Source organism: Rattus norvegicus, chromosome 20, assembly GCF_036323735.1.
Source record: "Rattus norvegicus strain BN/NHsdMcwi chromosome 20, GRCr8, whole genome shotgun sequence".
Lineage (NCBI taxonomy): Eukaryota > Metazoa > Chordata > Mammalia > Rodentia > Muridae > Rattus > Rattus norvegicus.
This window is the reverse complement of record NC_086038.1, coordinates 12,226,883-12,248,674: the sequence shown is the minus strand read 5'-3', so window position 1 is coordinate 12,248,674 and position 21,792 is coordinate 12,226,883. Positions and strand designations below refer to the sequence as shown.

Sequence of the window (21,792 nt, the reverse complement as noted above, 5' to 3'; positions counted from 1 at the left end):
CTGGGACCCAGACCTCACAAGGCATGATGACATTCGCAGCTCATTGGCAACTCATACTCAGGGCACAAGAGGGTGACAGTGCGTTTGGACAGCAGAGGACCTGGTGGAACCTTTGTAGTATCCTGAACTCTAAAAGCACGCACACACAGTAAGAATATATATATATATGACGACGGACTCACTTTTCCCGCTCCCATCGCTTCTTCTCGCTAACTCATGAGAAGGGGATGTTAATGATTCTTGAGAATCAAAAGATGTTACGATAAAGTCTTCGACGTCCTTCTCCTGTTAGACGGGCAGATGTTTGTAAGGTCACAAAACAGTAAATAACAACAGACGGTAACGTAACTAAGGTCAGAGTATATCTGCTTCCCACAGAGAACCCAGCTCTAAGCACTCGAAGGGTGCAAATATGTGAGATGCGCTGGAAACGTGTACTGCCAACCACTCAGTCTGCACTGGGAATGATCTAAAGGAACGGAGAAAGCCTCGCTTGACGACCTGAGTGTAAACTATGGGACCCACATGACAGAAGGAGGCCATTGCTCACAAGGCATTCTCTGACGCCCATATACCACACACAAACACACGTGCACACAAAATAAAATGTGATTTTAAAAAACATGAAAAAAAAAAAACCCTAAAGCAGCCACTAGCAAACTATCTCAAATTTTAAAAATTTGTGCATAGATGGTAATGTATGGGTATCTTAGATAACACGTATGCCCCAAAGCATCCTCATATAAAAAAATACTTCAAAATAGAAAAGTGCAATTGAGCTCAAAAATAATAAAGTGTTGTTATAATCAACCAGCATCACATGCATAACCATGCACACACACGGACTATTAATGTAATAATTCTAGGGCTGTTGGCTGTGCCTAAGTCAGCAGAGTGTGGGTCCCCCTTCCCGGCATCCACATAAAACCCCAGGTGGGGTGCTATGTCCCTACAGTCCCAGCACTTGGAAAAAGGAGACAGGGGATTCCAGCGGCCTGCTGGCCAGCCAGTCAGGCCCAAGCGAGAAGCTGTGGTTCTGGGAAAAACACTGTCTCAAGATAGAAAGCAACAGAGGAACAAGAAACATTGACCTCTGACCTCACGTGCACGCATACAAAACCTAAAGCAATTCAGACAGTGAGGTCCTTTATAAATTACTGTGCTCCTCAGGACTAAGGCCAGTTAAGACACAGGACATGACGTTCTGAGGAGTGCAACTATCCCTCCGTTTCACACAACAGTAAAATGACCTAAGGGGCCCTACAACAGTCAGCTGGAGTTTGGTTTCTTCTGGAAAACCAAGCTCCTCAGAGACTATGAGGCACCCACTGTCAGATGAGCCAACAATAGCCTTGCTGTGATGCACCCTACGAAAACACTGACCACCCACAAATGTCTGCAACAGGGAGTGTGGGGAGACACCTACCGTGGCTGTCCTCTCCACATGGTGCTTCTCAGCCGAAGGGGCCACCACCCACAGCGGGGCCTGGCCTGTTGCAGACTTGCCCGGGTAACAAAGCAGCCCTGACACATCAGCCTGCAGCAGTGGGTCTGTCCAGTCTGGTGAGGAGATGTCCACACTGTGCAGGCTCACTGTACCCACGCCCGGTGTCAGGGGCAGGCTGTGCTGAGGCTCCAGGGATGGCTCCTTCCGGAGAACCTCGGGGGAGCTCCAGGAAGACAGGTCCAGCGCCCTCACTGGGTCCTTCTGGGGCTCAGCCTCCTCAGGGAGGAGGGAGGCACCGTGCACACTGGCTTGGGAGGAGAAAGCTCCCCCTTGTGATGCTAACTTTTCTGGAGTGGGGGAATCTGGCATTTCAATCTGGGCCAACAAATCCTGATTTTTAATAACACCAATCACATCCCACGTGGTTTTAGCAGGTACATCATTGGGAGGTGATGGCCTGCTCTCTTCACCGTTATGACAATGATTACTTGAACCATTTTCCAACGGGTTTGGCTGCTGCAATTTACAAGTTTCCATGCTGGTGTCCCTGAAGGCCACGGAATGTGCCTGGGGGTCCAGTTTCTCCTCGAGTTGTCTCAGCTGGGCTCTGAGACTGGTGTTGCCCAGGTGACAGTCCTCGGGCTGCTCTTCCTTAGCCTGTGTGGGAGGAGAATATGCAAATGAACAGGTGAGTTACAAGACACCTCGCTGCTATTTCTCTCGTGTTTCTGAATCATTTTCAGAAAATGAGCACCTATGGGCAGGATTCGTAACAACCTTCCAGACACTTAGATGTCAAGTCTCTTTAATGCCATAAAAAAACAGAATTAAAGCTTGGCAGTTGGGGTGGGTTTTTTGTTTTTCATGGTTTTGGGGTTTTGTTTTTTGTTTTTACTCCAGGTTTTGGGGTTCTGTTTTGAGGAAAAAGGAAACTAGAAGGTTCTATATCCAAACACAGAACAACAAACATCTGTAATTGCTATACTGTGGAGTTTCCTTGTCAGCGGGCACCTGGCGCTGTTTGTGGCGCCACAGGCAGAGCCTTCTGACAGTCACACAGATGGAGTCACCACAGGACATGGGAGAATCTGCTGTAGCCTGCTGGTGAGAGATTTCAGAGTGTACTCCCTCAGAGTGTACAATGGGCTCGATGGATACAAACATCTCTCAGAATCGCAGCGCAGGTCCAGGTCCGGCGCTTAGCCTAGGTCCCTCAAGTGTGCAACTCTAAACCTTTCATGTCCTCAGACACACGCAGGAGTGGAACATGAGTTCCGGGCCTCATGCAACGTACACACACAGCACAGGCACCATCAAAGCCCTTAATGCTTCCAAATGTCACTCGTGTGGTCAGACCAGCCAGCTTTAGGAGTCTTCTGAGTAGCTAAGGAGCCATGGGCTTGCTTTGTAAGCACCAGTGAGCAGGCCACACACAGGACCTCACTCACCAGAAGGACGCTGTTCTCACAAAAGTACTTGTGACTGACACACACCCAGGACAGGGAGCGGATGTGTGGGTGAGGGCTGCTGGGTACATGGGGCCCGGAAAGGCCTGCCACCAACAAGCCAAGGTTCCCCAAGAGACCCTTCTTTCCCAGGGTAAAAACTGACCCTTTCTTAGAGCAAAAGCTATTGGGGGGTAGGGGTGGGGGAGTGTCAGAAAAAAGAAAAAGCAAGGCTCAAAAAATAAATCCCAACATTTCCAAATCTTCTCAAAGCTGAAGAGACACTGGAGGGAACAATGGAAATGAATCAAGGTTAAAAATCTCCAAGATTTTTGGATTTGGAAAGTGGGGCAAATTGGTGTTCACAGGAACAAGAGTTATCTATGCAGACTCCAGTGAGCATGTATCTTTAAATAAAGCTTGTAAGGGCCTTCAGAATGCACAAGGAGTGACAATACAACAGGGTTTAGGGACTCAGAGGAGACCCTGATACGTGGATACTCCCACCTCAGAGAAGCAAGCAACCCTGTCATGATGCACCCCGCCCCCAACTGCAGAGCCTGGCCCAACTTAGCACGGGCAGGCCCAGCGCACCTTACCCCAAGCCACCGGCCACCAAGCCCACACACCCACACACCAGCATCCCTTCAAGACCCCTGCTGTCACTCTCTGTGCTCCAGGGCACTGCATGTTTCACTAAAAGCATCTCTGCTTCTAGTCACCTCATGGGGGCTGGCATCCCTTGGTGTCACAAGGTCTCGGGCAGACTGTGGATTATCCTAAAGCAGCAGTTCTCGCCTCCCTAAGGCTGCGACCCTTTAACACAGTTCCTCATGTTGTGGTGAGGTCCCAACCGTCAAAGTGTTTTCATTGCTACTTCATAAGTAATTTTGTAGCTATGAATCATAATATAAATACCTGATGTGCAGGACATCTGATACGTGACCCCCGGGAAGGGTCATTAGACTCCCAGAAGGGTCTCGTGCCCCATGGGTTGGGAGCCAATGTCCTAACACTGGAGCTGGGTTAGTCAGGGATTCAGATGTGGCCTGGCTGCTCCTCAGGCCACCTGAGCAGTAGAGCTGCACCACAAACGAGCAGAGGCCCTGGAGGAAAGCTCTTCTGGCTCTGCTCACCGCCCACACCCGGGCCAAAGGCACAGCAGGGCGAGGACGTCCGTCAGACACAAGTAGAAGGATGCCTGGGGTAGGGAACCCCAGGGTGGAGCCTCGGGCAAGAGGAGCAGGTGGGAACAGTAGGGCAGCTAATCCTGAAAGCTATACTCAGAGTCAAACTGAGACATTTCTAAAAGACAGCTTGGGTAGGGCCTTCTGCTCCACAATAAAGGAGCTCAAAATAGGATAGGATTATTTTTTAAAGAACTGATTGGAAAACACACACAAAACCCCATGAAATTAGTGCCAAGTAACCTCTGTATCACTGTGTATAGTACCCGGAACACTGAAAGAATTGTTTTAAAAAGTTGAAGTGACTTAAAATGCTAATAATTTTAAAGCCAGCAGGAGTCACTCACTAGAGGGAGCCACTGAGCCCAGGTGACCCAAACCCCAGGCTCTCTTCTCTGCCCAACAGGAGCCACCAATGACAAGAGCAGCACAGTGTGCAGAATAAAAAGAAGTCACTAAAGGTCAAAAGACAGAAGCAGTAGCTCCGGGCAGAAGACGCAGAAGGCTACCTCCTGTAGCCCCTAAGGATGGAGGCCTACCTGAGCAACCAGGCTGTGGGGAGCCAAGGCTAGCCCACTGCTGACTCCGTCCTGTTCCAGTTCACCATCTCGTTTACCCTGTGCCTCTGCAGGAGGGTCCGCACAGCCAACAGACGCTACACGAGGCTGATGCTGGCCCAACTCCACCTGGCACCTGAGGAAACGCCGGTACAGCACGTGTAGCTGGTGGCTGAGGCGAGCGCACTGCACAAGCAGCTGCTGTAGCTTGGGTGGCTCATCTGGGGTGGCAGAGGTCTGCTGCTCCACAGCGTGCTGGAAGTGGGCCAACGCCAAAAGGAGGGCCTCCAGCTCCACGGAATGGCTAACTTTCCACTTGTTCACGGCATCAATTTCTAAGTCTCTCTGCACGATGATTGCTTCCTTGGCCTTCAGGGTAGCTTCAAACTCTTGGATCCGAGAGGCCATGGCTTCCACCTCAGCCTGTCTGAGGGCCACACAGTGTTCTAGCTCAGTCAGGTGTCTGGCAGCCGCCGCCTCTGCATCCTGCAGCCGCTCCTGCAGTGCCTCCAGGGCCTGGCTGTGTCCATGGTCTGCCAGAAGCTGGCCAAAGGCGCCCTTGGCTGCCTGTGCAGCTTGCAGCTCATTGTGCAGGGCCTGGCCACCCATGCCTTCCGCCTGGAGGCAGGACAGCTCCGTGTGGAGGCTGCCAGGCGGAAGGTCACTCATTTCATGCACCGTGGGCCCCATGAGGCTCAGCTCACTCTGCAGCTTCTCGATGACTTCATGCAACTGCTCAATTTCCTCTGCTTTGGCCTTCTGTAATTGTTCCTGGTTTTCCTGCAAGTGTTCGATAATGGCTTTCAGCTCTTCGATCTCAGAGTTCCTGCTGTTCACAACCTAAAGAGGAAGCACACGTCCTAAGGTGGTGAGACACGAGTCAGCCTGAGCGCCTCCCCTTTCCAGGACACAGAAGCCTGGAGGTCTGACTCCTGAAAAGAACAGAGACAGGGACAAACCAACAGTACCCCACCCCACCTCCGATGCCTTTCTGTTTTGTAAATCCAAACACTATAAACGCACTACACCTGCTCTTCAGAGAGAGGACGCCTGCGAACCTCAGCATAGCCCTGTGTCTAACCTCAGAAACTCCGACTTGAGCTTCTCTTCAGCCAAGGATGCTTATGGCCTTTTAGTCTTCTGTGCCTACTTGTGAGGCTGACACACCTCCGGCTGTACCAATGAGACCCCTTACTGTTATCCTTCTGACTGACTTCTTTCATTTTCCTGCAGCAGTAATTTAAGCTTCAGGTGTCACACTGGCCAGAGGCTGTGTGATGAGCTGAGTGGCCCACAGCCACTGTTCCTCCAGCCACCGGAGTGAACACCGAAGTCACGGTGGAGGCTTGTACGACATGAACCCCCTTCGCAGACAGAAAGAATATGCTCGTGGTGTGCCGTTTCACCTAGTCCCCAGGAACTTTAGAGGAACTCAGATATGAAATAAACCTACAGAAACAGTTAGTGGGAACGTGGGATTGTACCCATCAATACAGCCCAACTCTGTTCTCTTTGTAGCTGCTGTCACACGCAGTGACCAAAACCAGGGACAGTCTGACCGATTCGAGTTCTAAACGTTGTCAAGTAATGAACGTCTCATATTGTGCTTTCGAAATACCCAGGGCCTGGAAACAACTAACCCTAACCCTAACCCTAACCCTAACCCTAACCCTAACCCTAACCCTAACCCTAACCCTACCCTAAGTCTTGCAAGCTCGACTTCCTAGTTCACACACAAATACAAACCAGGCCCATAATAAAAACGAAAACTAGAAAGCCAGTGGGTGTGGTTAGGTACAACCTCTAATCCCAGGACTTGGAAGGCAGGAGGCCAGCATGGCTGACGTAGTGAGAACTGTCTTAAAAACCCAAACCAAACCAGACCAACCCAACCCAACCCAAATCAAGTAGTTCCCCAACCACTCCTGCCCCCAGCTCGGTTTGAATGGTATCAGCCACACGCCAGTTCCCAGAAATGTGTTCTACAGTTAACAGAAGGTACGTGAAACAAGACTCTCGGGGGCGCTTTGGATGAGGATGGCCCCCACAATACAGGGTCCCCAGTTAGTAGAAAGGTTAGGGAAGGGTTAGAAGGTGTGACCTTGGTGGAGGTGGTGTGTCACTGGGGCGGGCTGTGAGGTTTTAAAAGCACAGGTCATTCCCAGTATGCTCTCTGCCCCCTGCTTGTGAAGCAAGAAGAAAACACTCATCTAACACGCCAGCGCCATGCCTGCCTGTTGCCATGTTTCCTGCCACGATGGCCAGGAACCCTAACCCTCTGAGACTGTGAGCCCCAAATAAACGCCTTCTTTGTAAACTGATTTGGTCATGGTGTCTTATGACAGCAACAGAAGAGTGAGACAATCTCTAAATGCACAGAAAGCTCCAATCTGCTCACCTTTTCTGTGTGCTGCACGCAGGCCGGAAAGGATCTTCAAGGATGAGTCTGAGCATGCGCCCCGCCCCCACAAAATATGTATCGCTCAAATTATCCACATTATGAAAAGTATGCGGTGTATTTGTAATTAGAACACTAAGCAAAGAGAAAATAGGACAGGCCAAAAAAAATACTTCAAGGAAGAAAGGCTCTAAATTTCTCAATAGGAAATTAATTTTACTTGTTCTGTAATTAGTAAGGAAATGAAAAAGATGCGATCAAACCGCAGTAAGAAAGGTTAATCAGGCGGCTTCACTGAAAAGTCTACTTCACAGCTGGGCAGGAAAACACACGTCTTCAATCCTAGGCCAAGGTGAGCAGAGCTCTGAGTCAAGGTCAGCCTGGTCTACAGAGTGAGCTCCAGGACAGCGAGGACCACAGAGAAAGATCCCGTCTCAGAAACAAACGGGCTGGAGAGATGGCTCAGCGGTTAAGAGCACCACCACTGGGGTTGGGGATTTAGCTCAGTGGTAGAGCACTTGCCTAGCAAGCACAAGGCCCTGGGTTTGGTCCTCAGCTCCGGAAAAAAAAAAAAAAAAGGAGCACCACCACCTGATCTGCCAGAGGTCCTGAGTTCAATCCCCAGCAACCACATGGTGGCTCACAACCACGGGATCCCACGTCCTCTTCTGGTGTGTTTGAAGAAAGTTACAGTGTACTCACATATATAAACAAATACATCTTTGAAAAAAAAAAGACAGACAAAAACCACAAAACAAACAAAAATCTAGCTTCACATTTAAGGATTAATACCAATCTTGGACTATTTCTTCCAAAAGCAGAAAAAGGGGAAAAAAACTGACACAAAGAGCTCAAGAGCTGACTAATGTCCCTGGTGGGGACAGAGAGATAATGTCGCAGAACATCTGCACACGGAAGGAAGCACGATGAGCAGGGGAGCTGTGAGGCTGACTCCACACTTGCAAACGCCACCACGCACACCACTGTATTAACAGGCTAACGGGGAACAAGGGCATGATTATAGAAACTCAAAGAAATACTGAAAGACACCGTTTCCGAAACTCACTTACAAACAGAAACTTTGGGGCCCATCACACTGGAATTGACCTACTGCTACAAGTAATCACTGAACAGCATAGGTAAGTGTCCACTGGGCTAGTAGCAATTACAAAACACAGAACAGACAAGAACAGGACAAGCTGGACGATATGTCCAACTGCCGAACATGAATGTATGAAAAAGTATCCAAGGAATGAAGGGACGGCCTAGCAGTTGAGAGCACTGGTTGCTCTTCCAGAGGACACAGGTTCGATTCCCTCCAGCCCATAGAACAGCTCACAACCATCTATAATTCCCGTTCCACCCAATGCCCTGTTCTGGCCTTCAAGGGCACTGCACACATGTGATGCACAGATATACATGCAGATACAACAGCCACACATATATAATAGAGCAATATTTTTTAAAGAAATGTTTTAGGCTGGAGAGATGGCTCAGCAGTTAAGAGCACTGACTGCTCTTCCAGAGGTCCTGAGTTCAATTCCCAGCAACCACATGGTGGCTCACAACCATCTGTAATGGGATCTGATGCCCTCTTCTGGTGTGTCTGAAGACAGCTACAGTGGACTCATATAAATTAAATCTTAGAAAAAAAAAAAAAAGTAATGTTTCAGAGAACATTTACCATAGTAAGCACGCTCACAAAACACTGGGGAATAAAGAAACTGGCAAACAATGTCAAGTGGTCCAATGGGAGGAGAACAAACAGGCATTTTCTATCTCTTTATATCTAAAGTTCAGTGAGCTCAAGTCAAAGGATAAGGCTGCAACAGCCCTGAGGTGAGCTGTAGGAAGTGACTGGAGCAGGGTAAGAATCCTCAGTGCGCAGGTTAAATAGGAGAATCAAGAGAACAAGGAGAATTCAGGTTCCCGTCAGCACTTTTGAAAAAAGCTCCCCTCGGGAACACTATTGAAAACTGCGCTAACCCCTCAAGGGGGACTCCTGTCTCCCTCGAGCTACTGACTGCTGAACAGCATGTCTCCTTGGCTCTTACTCTGGTAACATCTGATGACAAAAAGCAAACGAAAACTCCCAAGTTCAAGTCCTGAACTAGTCGCTCAAACACAGACACAACTGAGTCTAGGGACTGAGACAGCCCCATCTTGAAAAAGCCAGCCTGCTGCCCCAAGGCCACTAGGGACATCTGTCCAGGCCTACTATGAGGTTCAGGGTACAAGCCCCTTCCTGAGTCTCAAGCCACGTGCCCAAGAGACACTACAGCTCTGTGCATGGCCAGCCCCACGAAGCCCTGTGACCCACCCCACACCCGGCTTAGTACTTGGACCTACGTGACCCATCCCACACCCGGCTTAGTGCTTCGACCTAGCCGGGAGCTTTACCTCTAACTCTTCCGTGCTTCTTCTCTGTTTTTCTAGTTCTTCCTGGAGCTGGGCCATCTGTCTTTGAATGTTCTCATTTGTCTCCTCAAGATGCTTAATCTCTTCCTCTTGGATTAATAACTGTTGATCTGCAAGATCTTTCTTTATAACCAATTCATTAAACCCATCCAATTTTTCTCTCAGTTTCTCTTGTAACAATTCCACCTAAACATGGAAACAAATGTATGAAGAACATTAGAGTTTTAAAACAAAACAAAACAAAAAAAACCTTCCAAATTAAACTGTCAATAATAAAACCAGCCTGAGTCAGGCCACGCCCCCTCCACCTCTCCCAGAAAGTATCAGGAGGCAGGCAGTGACTTGACAGCTCTGTTTATGATGCCTGGTTCTTCTACCCCGTTTTGCCATATGTACCATTGGCTGCTCTTCCAGAGAGCTTGGCTTCAATTCCCAGCACCCGCACCTCACAACTGTCTGTAACTGTAGTTCCAGGGGATCCGACACCCTCACACAGAGACAGATGCAGGCCAAACACCAATGCTCATAAAAATAAAAAGCACTTTTACAAAAGAATTGCGAAACAAAGGAAGGAAAAAGTCTGGGCTATGGTGGCACACTTTGGAGGCAGAGGCAGGTGAATCTCTGAGTTCAAAGCCAGCCTGTTCTACAGATAGAGCTCCAGGATAGCCAGGGCTACACAGAAAGAAAAGCCAGTCATGACGGAGTGTGCCTTTAATACCAGCACTTGGCAGGCCGAGGCAGGCAGGTCCCTGAGTTGAAAGAAAGCCTAGTCTACATAGTGAGTTTCAAGACAGCCAGAGCTATGTATCAAAAAAAAATTTTTTTACATACATGCATGGATGTTTTGTTGAAGGCTGAGCTGTGTCCCAGTCATTCTCAAGCTTACTGAAGGGAAGCCCGTTCTTCCTTCCCTTTGAGGTCCTATCATGCTCAGTCTTTATATACTATCTCCATATATTTCTCCCCAATGTTCTCTCCCTCACTTGGAGATCCAATCATGGCCTTGAAGCCTGCTCATCTATTGACCCTCATCCCTAAAGGGAATTACGTACTGTACGTCAGCCTCCTTCCTGGACCAACTGCCACTGTTCCTGTTTTACATCTAACATGCAATAGTGTGAGAAGAACTAACTCATGGGAAGGCATCGAGAGGCCTGTGGCACTGGAGGGCTGCAGCGGGGCCTCACTGCATCCCTTCAGCCCAAGGCTGGACAGCAGGGCTCTCGCTCAACAAAGAACCAGGTCTATGCCTCACAACTTCCTGGGAACCCATTCTTTCCTGATGTGTCATTTTTAAAAAAAGCATGAGCAAATCAACTACAGCTGCATCTGACAGGGGGTTGCAGACTTCCACAGCCCCAAACAAAAGCAAAGAGCGAGCAGCAGGGCAGCACAAACAGCAGCAAACCACCAGGCAGGGTGTGGGAGAGCTGTGCTAGGAAGCTGGGAGGTGTTGTTCATCCTACCTCCTCATCTAGCTTGGCGCACTGGAGTTTCCATGTCCAGGGAAGGCAAAGGGTAAAGGAAAACAAAGCTTTAAAATGTTGCAGTAACCAGTCACCCACAGACAGGGGACACCACAGGCTGACCTACCTGACTGTCCCGGGGCCCCGGAGGCCGAGGCCGGGTGGCCTGGCGGAGCTGCCCCTCCAGCCATTTGATCTCCTGCTGGAACTCTTCTCGTTCGTGCTCCCGCTCAGCAGCCTGCTCCTAGAACAGGAAGCCACATGTGAGGACAGTACTTTGGGGGGACATGCGACAAAGCCACAGAATAAGGCTGCAGCCACACACCACACATGTCCACTTACCCAACAACAACCCCTTTGCCCTTGCCAAGTTTTCAAAATGGAGCTAAAAGAAATGATATGTCGATAAACTGCAAAGGGGACCTCTCACAAAGTCACAGCGTTTTGAAACTGTTGGGCAGGAAGCTACAGTGAGCACAGACAGCTCTGCTCTCTGTAGAAATCAACTCTAAACGCCTCTTAGGTCACCAGTGCACAGCTCAACTGCCAGAACTTTCTCCCAAGATCATAGTAGGAAGAGATATGGGTCAAGAAGATGACAGAATGTTCACTTAGGATCTTCACAAAATACAAGTCCCCAAAACAGTCAAGGCAGCAAGGCCACTGCTATGAGCATTACACACACAACATGACAACACAGAAGCTCTTTGTGCTCTAGTCAGTTTTAGTGATGAAAATTAACAAAATAAAAAGCCAAACAAAAGAGCCTTCTTACATCCATGAACTGGCGCTGGCTACGTAAGTGCTTGTCTAGGGTGGCCAGTTGCTGCTTCAGGGTGGTCACTTCCTCAGCCAACTGGGCACAGCCCCGGTGCTGCACTAGCTGGTCCTCCAACTCAGACTCCAAGACACGCATCTGAGAGAGCAGGGTGGCGCGGTCCTTCTCAGACTGCTTCCGGGACTCCCACTGGTCTCTGGTAAGAGATTCCACCTCCTTCTGCAGCGCTAAGGATGCCAAGAAAATAGACATGGATTCCTACCTCAGAGCACTGGCTGTACCAAGCAAGGCTCGTGACGGGCAGCTTGTCAGTGCCAGACCCTGACAGATTGCTCATAGGAATCCAAACTGTAACGGCAGGGGAGCCCTTAGGAGAGAGCCATCACCACATCCAGCTGCCTGGTGAGCGTGCGACTCAAACATGCCTCATGAAGAGAGTCAAGCCTCGTCCCCTCCAAAACCTTTCCTCCTCTGCACAGTTGTGACAACTGAAGCCTGAACCAGCCTGTCTCCCATCAGACCGTGAGCCCACACCCTAACACACTCACAACTCTGTGAGGTGATCTCCGAAAATACAAATTACTTCTGAAAACAAAAGTCACATCTTTTAAGTAAAAACTGGCTAAAATTTAGAAGCCTAACTTAAGTGTGTCCGGAAGCCAGGGGTAGTGGTGCACACCTTTAACCCCAGCACTTGGGAGGCAGAGGCAGGTGGATCTCTGTTACTTCTGATCTACTCTGAGACCGTGTCTCAACCCCCTTTCCACTCTCCCAAAAAGTGTGTCCTGGTAAATCAGAGGTGTGCCATAATTTGAAAATTTAGTCTCCCATGTGAAATTCAGCATGGGTTAAAGACTCCACCCTACTGACAGCTTAGTGGGGAGGCAGAGACATCAGCTGTGTCAGGACTGTGCCGTATCTCAGAGAAAACAGAGAGCATTTAATAAAACAAAACAGGGTTTAAATAACTAGGGTTAGGGTTTGAAGGCCTGTCCCCTGTAAAATCCAGGCTGGAGTTTAATTGTCAAAGTTGTTATGAGAGGCGCTGGAGAGCTGGCTCAGCGGTTAAGAGCACTGACTGCTCTTCCAGAGGTCCTGAGTTCAATTCCCAGCAACCACATGGTGGCTCACAACCATCTGTAATGGGATCTGATGCCCTCTTCTGGTGTGTCTGAAGACAGCAGCTGTGTACTCATATACAGAAAATAAATAATTCTTTAAAATAAAATAAAATAAAATTGTTTAGAATAAAAAAACAAAGGTGTTATGAGAGAGCCTTTGAGATATAACTTGGCACGTAGACCCCACCCTCGTGAATGAGTTTAATTCCAACAAAGGGGGGGGGTATTCTTTCTCTTGCTCTCTCTTGGCCTTTCAGCTTTGTGCAACCAGTGTCCAAGGTACCATCCTGAAGAGAACCACGGCTTCTGAGGCACAGACCTGCCTCACCGTGGACTTGCCGGCCTCCAGAGACCAGTTTCTATTAGTTAACAAGCTACACAGGCCAGAGCTGGGGGTGGGAGAGAGGTCATCTGCCACGCTACAGACGCTACGTGTGATCACCAGTGCCACAAAATAAACACACAGATAGCAACTCCTTTTCCAGGACTTCAGCGATGCAAATGAAGTAAGGCACGGACAGAAGGCCCCATCTGAATTGAACACATTAACAAACCTCTCCTTTAAAAGGATTCACTATGGGCTGGAGAGATGGCTCAGCCAGTAAGAGCACTGACTGTTCTCCTCCAGAGGTCCTGAGTTCAAATCCCAGCAACCACATGGTGGCTCGCAATCATCTGTAATGGGATCTGATGCCCTCTTCTGGTGTGTCTGAAGACAATGAGAGTGTACTCACATATTTAAAATGAATAAATATTAGAAAAAAAGGATTCACTAGTGACAAATCCTGGGAGATTATCAACATGTAGGGATACGAATTTTTTTTTTTTTTTTTGAGAGAGAGAGAGAGAGAGAGAAGAACAGAGAGAGACAGAGAGACAGAAAGAGAGATTGGGTTACTTTACTCAGGATGATATTCTAGTTCCATTCATTTGTCTATGAATTCCATGAAGTCATTGGTTGTTTTTTGGTTTTTGGTTTTTTTTTTTTGGAGCTGTGGACCGAACCCAGGGCCTTGCGCGTGCTAGGCAAGCACTCTACCACTGAGCCAAATCCCCAACCCCAGGATATGAATTTAAGTAATTAATTTATTGTGTCTTTTTGAGGCAGGGTTTCTCTGTATATCCCTGGCTGTCCTAGAACTCACTATGTAGACCAGACTGGCCTTGAACTTAGAGATCCAACTGCATCTACCTCTCGAGTGCTGGGATTAAAGGCTGCATCACTGTCCCAGTGAATTTCATAAATTCTTACTTTCCTGACAAACTATTACCACGAATGTAGCATTATCAAAAAATGTCCATGCTAGGAAGTCAGCAGTTTCAGGGAACTGTCCTTAACATGCAGCTGTAACTATGTCATTCACAAGCTTTCTTAAAGGGGAAGGTGTAAGCTTAGCCAGTCGGCATGGCCGCGTCATGAAGAAACGCGCAGGTCCCTTTAAGGCCTGATGGCACCACTTTCCATTTCCCTTCAGTGGTGGGGCCATGGCTTTTGGGGGCTGTGGAGATGAGAACTTCCATCAGGGTAGTCAAACAAGGCACAGAGCCACAGGCAGGCCCAGCCCCTCCCCAGATCCCCGCCAGGAGCTCTCTGCACAGGGACCTGACCCAGCAAACAGCATAATGGTCACAGCATCAATTTTGGCAAGACAGCACAAACTGGACTTATAACCGGAAAAGTCATTAGAGAAAAGGGTAAACACCACCAGGACACTAACATGGGTGGTGCTGCCGATTTTTAGGAACGGTTATTAAAGATTATAACATCATCACTAATTTGCGGCAAACGCTACCAGGCATTTGTTCCTTAGTAATTTGAGCGATCTGAAGCAAACGCACAGGAGCATGCAGAGCCCACACTCCTTACAGACCTGCGTCCTCGCGTCCTGCAGAGACAGGGGTGCCTGTGGTAACGGGAAAGAAAGCATCACAGGGAGGGAAACAAGACCCAGACCAGGAACAGCAGAGAAAGCAAAGGCCGGCAGCATTCCAGGGTGTAGGCCCTGCATATCCACGACACCACTGGCTGCCCTCAAGTGGACATAGAGCCTGGTACACGGGGGTTCAGGAGGTCATTTTAGAGAAAACAGAAGATGGCACACGTGAAGAACTAGAAGAAAAGCCCAAGGAAAGAGAGGCAGAATGGGGTTCTCCAAGGTCCTGGGAGCTGTTTATATTCAGAGGGCCCCAGGTGACTGCAGAAGCCTGCGGTCGAGGAAGCCCCAGCTGCTGTGCTGAGTGTCGGCTCAGAGCAAGAGAGGCCGAGGCCGAGCACACGTGAACAAGCTCACAACTACGGCCCCCTGGCACAAGGACAAAGGGACAAGAGTGAAAATTAAGGCTGTGTTATCAATTCCAAGTGAGGTCCAGCCTACAAGACTCTGGAGAAGTCACAAGAGCTTGATCAATGGACAAGAGATTCCCTGAGGCCAGAGGGCCAACGACAGGTCCCTGCACGGGCCCCACCTCCTCCTGGGTCTCTGCCTGGAACACACAGGCGCAACCCAGCCATGGTGTTGCTCAGAACCCCAGGCCATACTGTGGTGACTGCCACAGACAAAGACGTAGGGGAACAGCGGTGGCAGTCCCAAAGGATTCCCAAAGAAACCCAGAATATGCATACGGGGTACTTCTCAAGGCTGCCAAGTACTCCACTGGCCCTCAGAGACTCTATCTTTGTGTTAATAAAACACAAGGTGTGCAGGCACAGGGCAAGCACAAGGAAGGTCCAGCAGCTGAGAACTGTCCCAGAAGAGAAAAGGAGACCTAACAAGAAGCAAGACATAAAGAATAGGTTGAGAGCAGAGCTCATCTCACACACAGACAGGGAGAAACCAGCAGGCTATGAAAGCCCAAGAAGCAGAATACAGTGAGGCTCACAAGGGTCTTGCCTGCCCAGCTAATTCCCACAGAAGGAAAGCAGAAAAGACACAGAAAGAACACATGGGAATGAAGGTACAGAGGTCAGGGCACACACGGAAGTGGAAGTGTTTCTGACAGGTCAAAAATGACACTTCATTCAGTGTATGTATTATGTCCAATCTAAAAATATATTTTATATAAAATACAGCCTGCTGGCATGCTATAGTCCCAGAACACAGGTGCATTGAGGCAGGAGGATAGCAAAAAGACTAACCTGTCTACACAGGAAGACCCTGCCTCTCCAGGAAGTAAAACGATCTGATCAAAGTGTGCTATGGTTTAAATGTTGGATGTTTCCTCAAAAGCTCTCATGGAAAATGGCGTGTGTGGCCCCAAACAGTCTTCTTCTGAGCTGGGGCCTGTGGGAGGGCCTGCCATGACGCTCCGCCCACCAGTGGAAGAACCCTTGCCTAATGGTTTGGGGGTGAGAGCTCTCATTCCTCCTGGACTGCAGGGAGCGGAGGGGCTTTCCTCTGTCACCCAACCCCATCACGACATGCTACCTCTCTACAGGCCTAAAACCAAGCAGGCCAAGGAGCCGTGTCTGAAACCTCCCAGACCACGAGCCAAAAGAAACCTTCCCTCCTTTACTTGTTAGAGCTCCTCCAAGGCAGCTGGCACATACGAACTCCTTCACAGGACTAACGCCAGACACTCGTTTTCAGTGTGGTTTTAGGGCCCTTCCTTTTCCAGACCTTGACACATGAACCTGCTGCCTTCCCTAGAGGCACAGCTCATGAGCAATGTCAACCATGAAGACAAACTCCCTCCGGACCACTGCAGAGCAACAGGATGCTGCATCCTACCCAGGGGTCCTTCCTGCGGCCAGTGCTTCCCATAAAACATCCCAGGCAATCATAGACTCTCACAGACACGCCCCCCTGCTTTCTGCACTTCTCTCAGAAAGACCAAGTTTTCATGCATTCCGGGACCAGCAGCTCTGTTCTCTTTCCCATCCCACTCAGCCTCCTGCCAATCACACTTCTCACCAGCTTCTCTTTCTTTTGCTTCATTGGTGAAAGTTTCCTTCTGGTTCCACAGGACCGAGTTCTCCTCCTTCAGAGTAAGCAGCTCCCGGGAAGCCTGCTGCAGCTGCTTTCGCAGATCCTCTAGTTCCACAATCAGCTGCTGTTCCGACTCCTCCTTCTTGCCCAGCGCCTCCTGCAGATCTGCTTTCTCCACCTTGAAGCCTTCAAGGAGACCTAAAAGACAGGCCAAGCACAGGCAGATATGGCAAACCATGTGGAAGGGTGACAGAGACTGCAGGGGGGCCTGTACAAAAAGCTGATGTGGCTGGAGAACCGGAAGGTCAGAGCAGACCGCTCCTAGTCAGTAACCCTCAGAAAGAGTTCTAGACAAGACCTGATCCCTGAAGAGAGCTGAAAGCAGGCAGCCCATTCATCTGCACAGAGGTGCCATCTGTGTGACAGAGCAGGTGGCCTGCCAGAGGTGCTCCTGTGACACTGATTCACAGAACAAGAGCGCTCAGGGCCAAGTGATTCCAGTCACTACAGGACCCTTGTAGCCCGCACACAGATGGATCACCAACGTGGCTTCCCAGAGCCAATGCAACTTACCAGAGAAAACTACCGAGGGGCCAAGCTGGCCCCTCACCCTCGTCCCACCACGTACCACTCACCCTCAGCCGTGTGCAACTCCAGTGCCAGCCTGTCCTTGGCCGCACTCTCCTCCCTCAGGCGTTCCAGCAGCTCCTGCTGCTTCTGCACAGCCTGGGCCATCTCCTCATCCCTGTGCCGGAACTCTTTCTCAACACAGCGATGGAGTTGGCGGGCGTCCTCCAGCTGTTGAAATACATTGGAGAATCCCATGTATGCATGAACACAGAGGTGTGAAGAGGAGGAGGAAGGGAAGAGAAGGTGGGGAGCCTGTTAATATCAGAGTCCCCACCACTAGTCCTGGTGGCAGGGCTATGCGTGGTAACAGAGCAGTCTCCACATGGGTCGAGGCTCCTCCTTAGCCTCCTCTGACATCCCCTCCCAGCATCTGGGCCTAAACGGGCCTCAAACATGACACACCCACACCCCACAGGCCCCCAATGGACAACACAGCATCAGGGCCCAGGAAAGTTTCACACAGAAACCCTTACTGCGTGAGCCCCTAAGCTTAGGAGAAGTCATCTGTTGCTTTCTCCAGCTCCGTGTTTCCATTCAATACCTTTTCCAATTACCTAAAAATGTTCTAATAACAAACTCCACATCTTAGTGACGATAAGCTCCAAATACAAAGCATTATAGTATGAGTGAATTGTAAAAGGTGGACTGATAGGTTTTGATTGATGGTGGTCGTTTTTAGTTCAAAGGCAGGGTCTCACTATACAGCCCTAACAGGCCTGGAACCTGCTGTCAGACCAGCCTGGTCTCCCAAGTGCTGGGACTAAAAGTCCACACACGTGGCCCTGAGGCAGGACATTATCTATCCTAGGTTGGGCTCAAGCTTACTGTTAAGCAGAAGATAGCCTTGAACCCCTGATCCTTCTGTTTCTACCTCCTAAGTGCTAGGACCACAGGCATGCACCACCGTGCCTGGTTTACACGGTGCTGAGGATCGGACTGGGGAATCAATCAAGATTCTGGCTGTTTTCACGGGATGCTTCCTTGAAAATTTTAGTTCAGAAAGATGTCAACTAAAGAAGCGTACTTGAAAGCTTACACAATCAGCCATAAGAGAGTAAAATCAACAAGAGAAAGCAAACATCACCAAAAAAGGTTAAGGTCTCTGTCTCCAACCACACGGTGGAAATAAGGCATGCTGGGAGCACCGTGAATGCGGATGTGCCCGGACAATGACGATATCTTTGCATCCTGCAAGCCGGGATGAGCTGGGAACACCGAGGTGTCTGTGCCGCCCCATCAGTGACTCGTCTGTCTCCTCTACCCACTCACCCGGCAGCCTCTGCCATGGGGCTTGGGCCTCACCTGTTTGGAGGAGTCCAGGGCCATGTCCAGGAGGCCCTCCACGGCGGTGCTGAGGCTCTGGTAGACTTTCCGAATCGGCTGCTCACACTCCTGGGTGTTTTCGGGGCTCATAAAGAAGCTCTCACACACGTGACTGCTGATTTCACACACTGACGATGTCTCTGCCCCTTCTGGCAAGGTTCTGTCTATGTCTAGTAGACCCTCGTCGGGCCACATTTCGCCAAGGGCTGCAGCTACAAGGCAAACACACACAGACACCCACACCTTCATTCAGTGAGCTCACTACCTGGGCCGACCTGGGACCAGCGTGTGGGGTGGGGGTGGGGTGGGGAAGACACACATGATTCACCTCCTTAGCACACTAGGAACCAACCTCACACTCAGGTCGTTCTACCTAGGCCTGATCCTTGCTCTCCGGAGTATGGGAACCAATGGGGAACAAAGATCCCGAGGGCATTTGGGGTCCCCTTCCTGGGATACAGAGGTAACAGGCAACACCCATCCTGGTGGGTGTCTGTACCTGCTAACTGGGCACCGCTTGTATCTACAGCATCTTCATGGTCCAGGAGGAGCCCCGCACGCTCACTGATCCGGCTCTTTAGGGTCACAGCTGCCTTCAGCGTTTCCCCAAACAGATCAAGAAGTCTCCTCAGGGCATCTCGGAGGGCTTTCCTAAGATAGGGAAAAAAAAATCTATCATCAGAGCTGTTCTTGCTCCTTCACAAAATGCTAACCACATGTCTGCAAATGCTTTCATTTGGGGGGCGGTCGGGAGAGGGTAGCCATGATTACAGGACTTAATACAATAGATTTGGCTGCTCTTTGGTAAACTGTGAGGGGCTGTGATCGCGTCCGGGTATGCAGGTAGTTAACGTTGAATCGTTAGGACTGGAGAACAGCATGGCTGGTGTCTCTAAGCCCCGGTGACAATATGTTCAGAAGCCCAACAACAAGCACAGCGGGCCGGGAGCGGCCATGCAGGATGGAGGCACTGACCCTTCGCTCTGAGCCAGGTCCACGTCAGCCCTGAGCATGCAGATCAGAGTGGCGCCCTCCTGGTTCTCCCGCTCGCGCCTCTGCTGCAGCTGCTCCAGCTCCCCTCGGCACTCCTCTAACTCCCGGCTCAGCAAGAAGACCTGGTCCCTCACCTGTTGAGAAAAAGGGGCAGACCGCTGTCAAAACAGCTTGGGCTAACACAAGTGACTGCTGGGAAATCCCGTCACGATTTTTAAATTATATTAAATAAAAACATGGCTGGCGATGAGCGCGAGAGTGAGTAAAGGTCAAAGCACTGTTCTTCATCGTTTATTACTTCCTGAAGTATATATATTCCCTGATACATGAGAAATGAAAGGGCAGATTCATATTGCAAATAATCATTCAAAATAAAAATCCCCGGGCCTCGTCGCTCACCATGAAATTAGTCAACATGCAGACACGGGTCCTTCATACATGTTTCTCTTCAAAAACAGAGGCAAGCCTGGAGCGGTGGCTCATACCTTCTCTCCCAATACTCAGGAGGCAAAGGCAGGAGGATCTGAGTCTGAGGCTAGCCTGGTCTACATACTGAGTTTCAGGACAGCCAGGGTTATGTAAGAGGCACTGACTCCAAAACAAAACAGGCAGACAAAACAAGGGCTCAGAGTCTCAGCCTCCGGTCAGGACAGGTAGCAGGTAGACCTGTTCTGTTGCTGGCCACTCGGGCTTCCCTTGATGTCCTAAGCAGAAGCTTGGCATACAAGGGAAAAATACCACAGCAGCATTAATCCAAGTCTCTTTGGCCTGGGCCAGCTGTGAGTGACAGAGAATTTTGGCATTTTCCAAATGAAAGAGAAAAGTACAATTACCACACAGGCCCGTGGAGGCACCAGGCAGAACAAAGCAGCCATCTTCCTCTGGTCAAACAGAGGCACACTTCCACCACCCCCCCGCCCCAACACACATCCACATCTGTACCAGAGCCCGGATCAGCTGAAGTACCGACACGCTCCAGGTCAGAGGAGAAAAAGACAAGGAGCCTAAGACCAGTGGCCTCCAAGCAGAGGCGCTGTACGCTGCACAGCACTAAGTGGTGAGCGCACCTACCCATGACTATGACAAGAAAGAACTATACAGTGGGACACAGATGGGCCAGCGGCCCATGAGAAGTCAGTGGCCTAGAAAGCACAAAAATTAAACAGGATATGCTAGAGAGACGGCTCCGTAGTTAAGAGAAGTGGGAAGCCATGAGGACTGCAGCTCAGAAATCAGCATCCACATAGCAACCCAGGCATCCTGAACAACACGTCCTAAACCCAGCTCCGAGAGGGTTAGAGGCAGGAGGATCACAGGGACTGGTTGGCTTCCAGTCAAAAAACACAAACTGACTATAAACACATGAGCTGACAGACGAAAATCTTCTTAGTAATAAGGAAATGCAGATTGTGACACGTGACGTCATATCGTAGCCACAAAACCAGCAGGGTGAGAAGGGTGGAAGAGAGGAGGAGGTGCCAATTGCAGGCGCTTTCAGTAGAGAGAGTCCAGAGATCAAAGCATCCTGGATGTGTGCAGAATGCTCTGAGCTCTGGTGTGAGAAGATTCACAAAACAAAGCTCACAGGAGCAAACCTGACGAAGGTGGGAAAATGGAAAAAGCCAACAGCCAGCACTACTTTGGTTCACATCTCAGAAGGAAGCCCAGCAATGAAAAGGGACCAATTATCTTTCACAGACCATGCCGATCCTCTGTTACCATGGAGGCAATTAAGTCAGCAAAATGGCTCAGCAAATAAAGACTCTTGCCGCCAAGCCTGAGGACCTGAGTTCAAAGCCTGACTCCCACATGGCAGAGAGACCTGACTTCAGCAAGTTGTTCTCTGACCTCCGCATGCATGATGACACACACACATATGCACATGCACACACTCGCACACACACACACACACCCACACAGCAGTAAATAAGTAGAGTAGGGATAGTCAAAATTTCAAAAACAAAGTTACGCAGTGTATTGTTCAGAGGTGCATTAAGAAAAAAAGAAATGTATTAGTGGGGTTGGGGATTTAGCTCAGTGGTAGAGTGCTTGCCTAGCAAGCGCAAGGTCCTGGGTTCGGTCCTCAGCTCCAGGGGGTTA

At 49.7% G+C, this 21,792-nt stretch overlaps 1 protein-coding gene and 1 long non-coding RNA gene across 20 annotated transcripts in view; one reads left to right on the top strand and one right to left on the bottom strand.

Moving 5' to 3' along the window:
* Positions 1 to 21,792, bottom strand: part of Pcnt (pericentrin) — an 88,413-nt gene that overhangs the window by 29,505 nt on the left and 37,116 nt on the right. For 11 of the 19 annotated variants that reach the window (XM_039099203.2, XM_039099208.2, XM_039099209.2 and 8 more), the window contains 13 exons: positions 19,675 to 19,826; positions 19,199 to 19,350; positions 18,679 to 18,911; positions 17,382 to 17,544; positions 16,732 to 16,944; positions 14,692 to 14,724; positions 11,697 to 11,926; positions 11,049 to 11,165; positions 10,922 to 10,942; positions 9,435 to 9,638; positions 4,619 to 5,476; positions 1,427 to 2,104; positions 183 to 285 (listed from right to left, as the gene is read on the bottom strand). In XM_039099203.2, the coding sequence (XP_038955131.1) occupies positions 183 to 285; positions 1,427 to 2,104; positions 4,619 to 5,476; positions 9,435 to 9,638; positions 10,922 to 10,942; positions 11,049 to 11,165; positions 11,697 to 11,926; positions 14,692 to 14,724; positions 16,732 to 16,944; positions 17,382 to 17,544; positions 18,679 to 18,911; positions 19,199 to 19,350; positions 19,675 to 19,826 (3,157 nt within the window). The remainder of the gene's footprint in view (positions 1 to 182; positions 286 to 1,426; positions 2,105 to 4,618; positions 5,477 to 9,434; positions 9,639 to 10,921; positions 10,943 to 11,048; positions 11,166 to 11,696; positions 11,927 to 14,691; positions 14,725 to 16,731; positions 16,945 to 17,381; positions 17,545 to 18,678; positions 18,912 to 19,198; positions 19,351 to 19,674; positions 19,827 to 21,792) is intronic. The other 8 variants (XM_039099206.2, XM_006256312.5, XM_039099207.2 and 5 more) reach the window with 3 other exon arrangements.
* LOC134483886 (uncharacterized) lies at positions 1,997 to 6,953 on the top strand. Its single transcript, XR_010061045.1, has 2 exons — positions 1,997 to 2,135; positions 4,486 to 6,953. It is a non-coding gene; the product is annotated as an uncharacterized LOC134483886 (long non-coding RNA).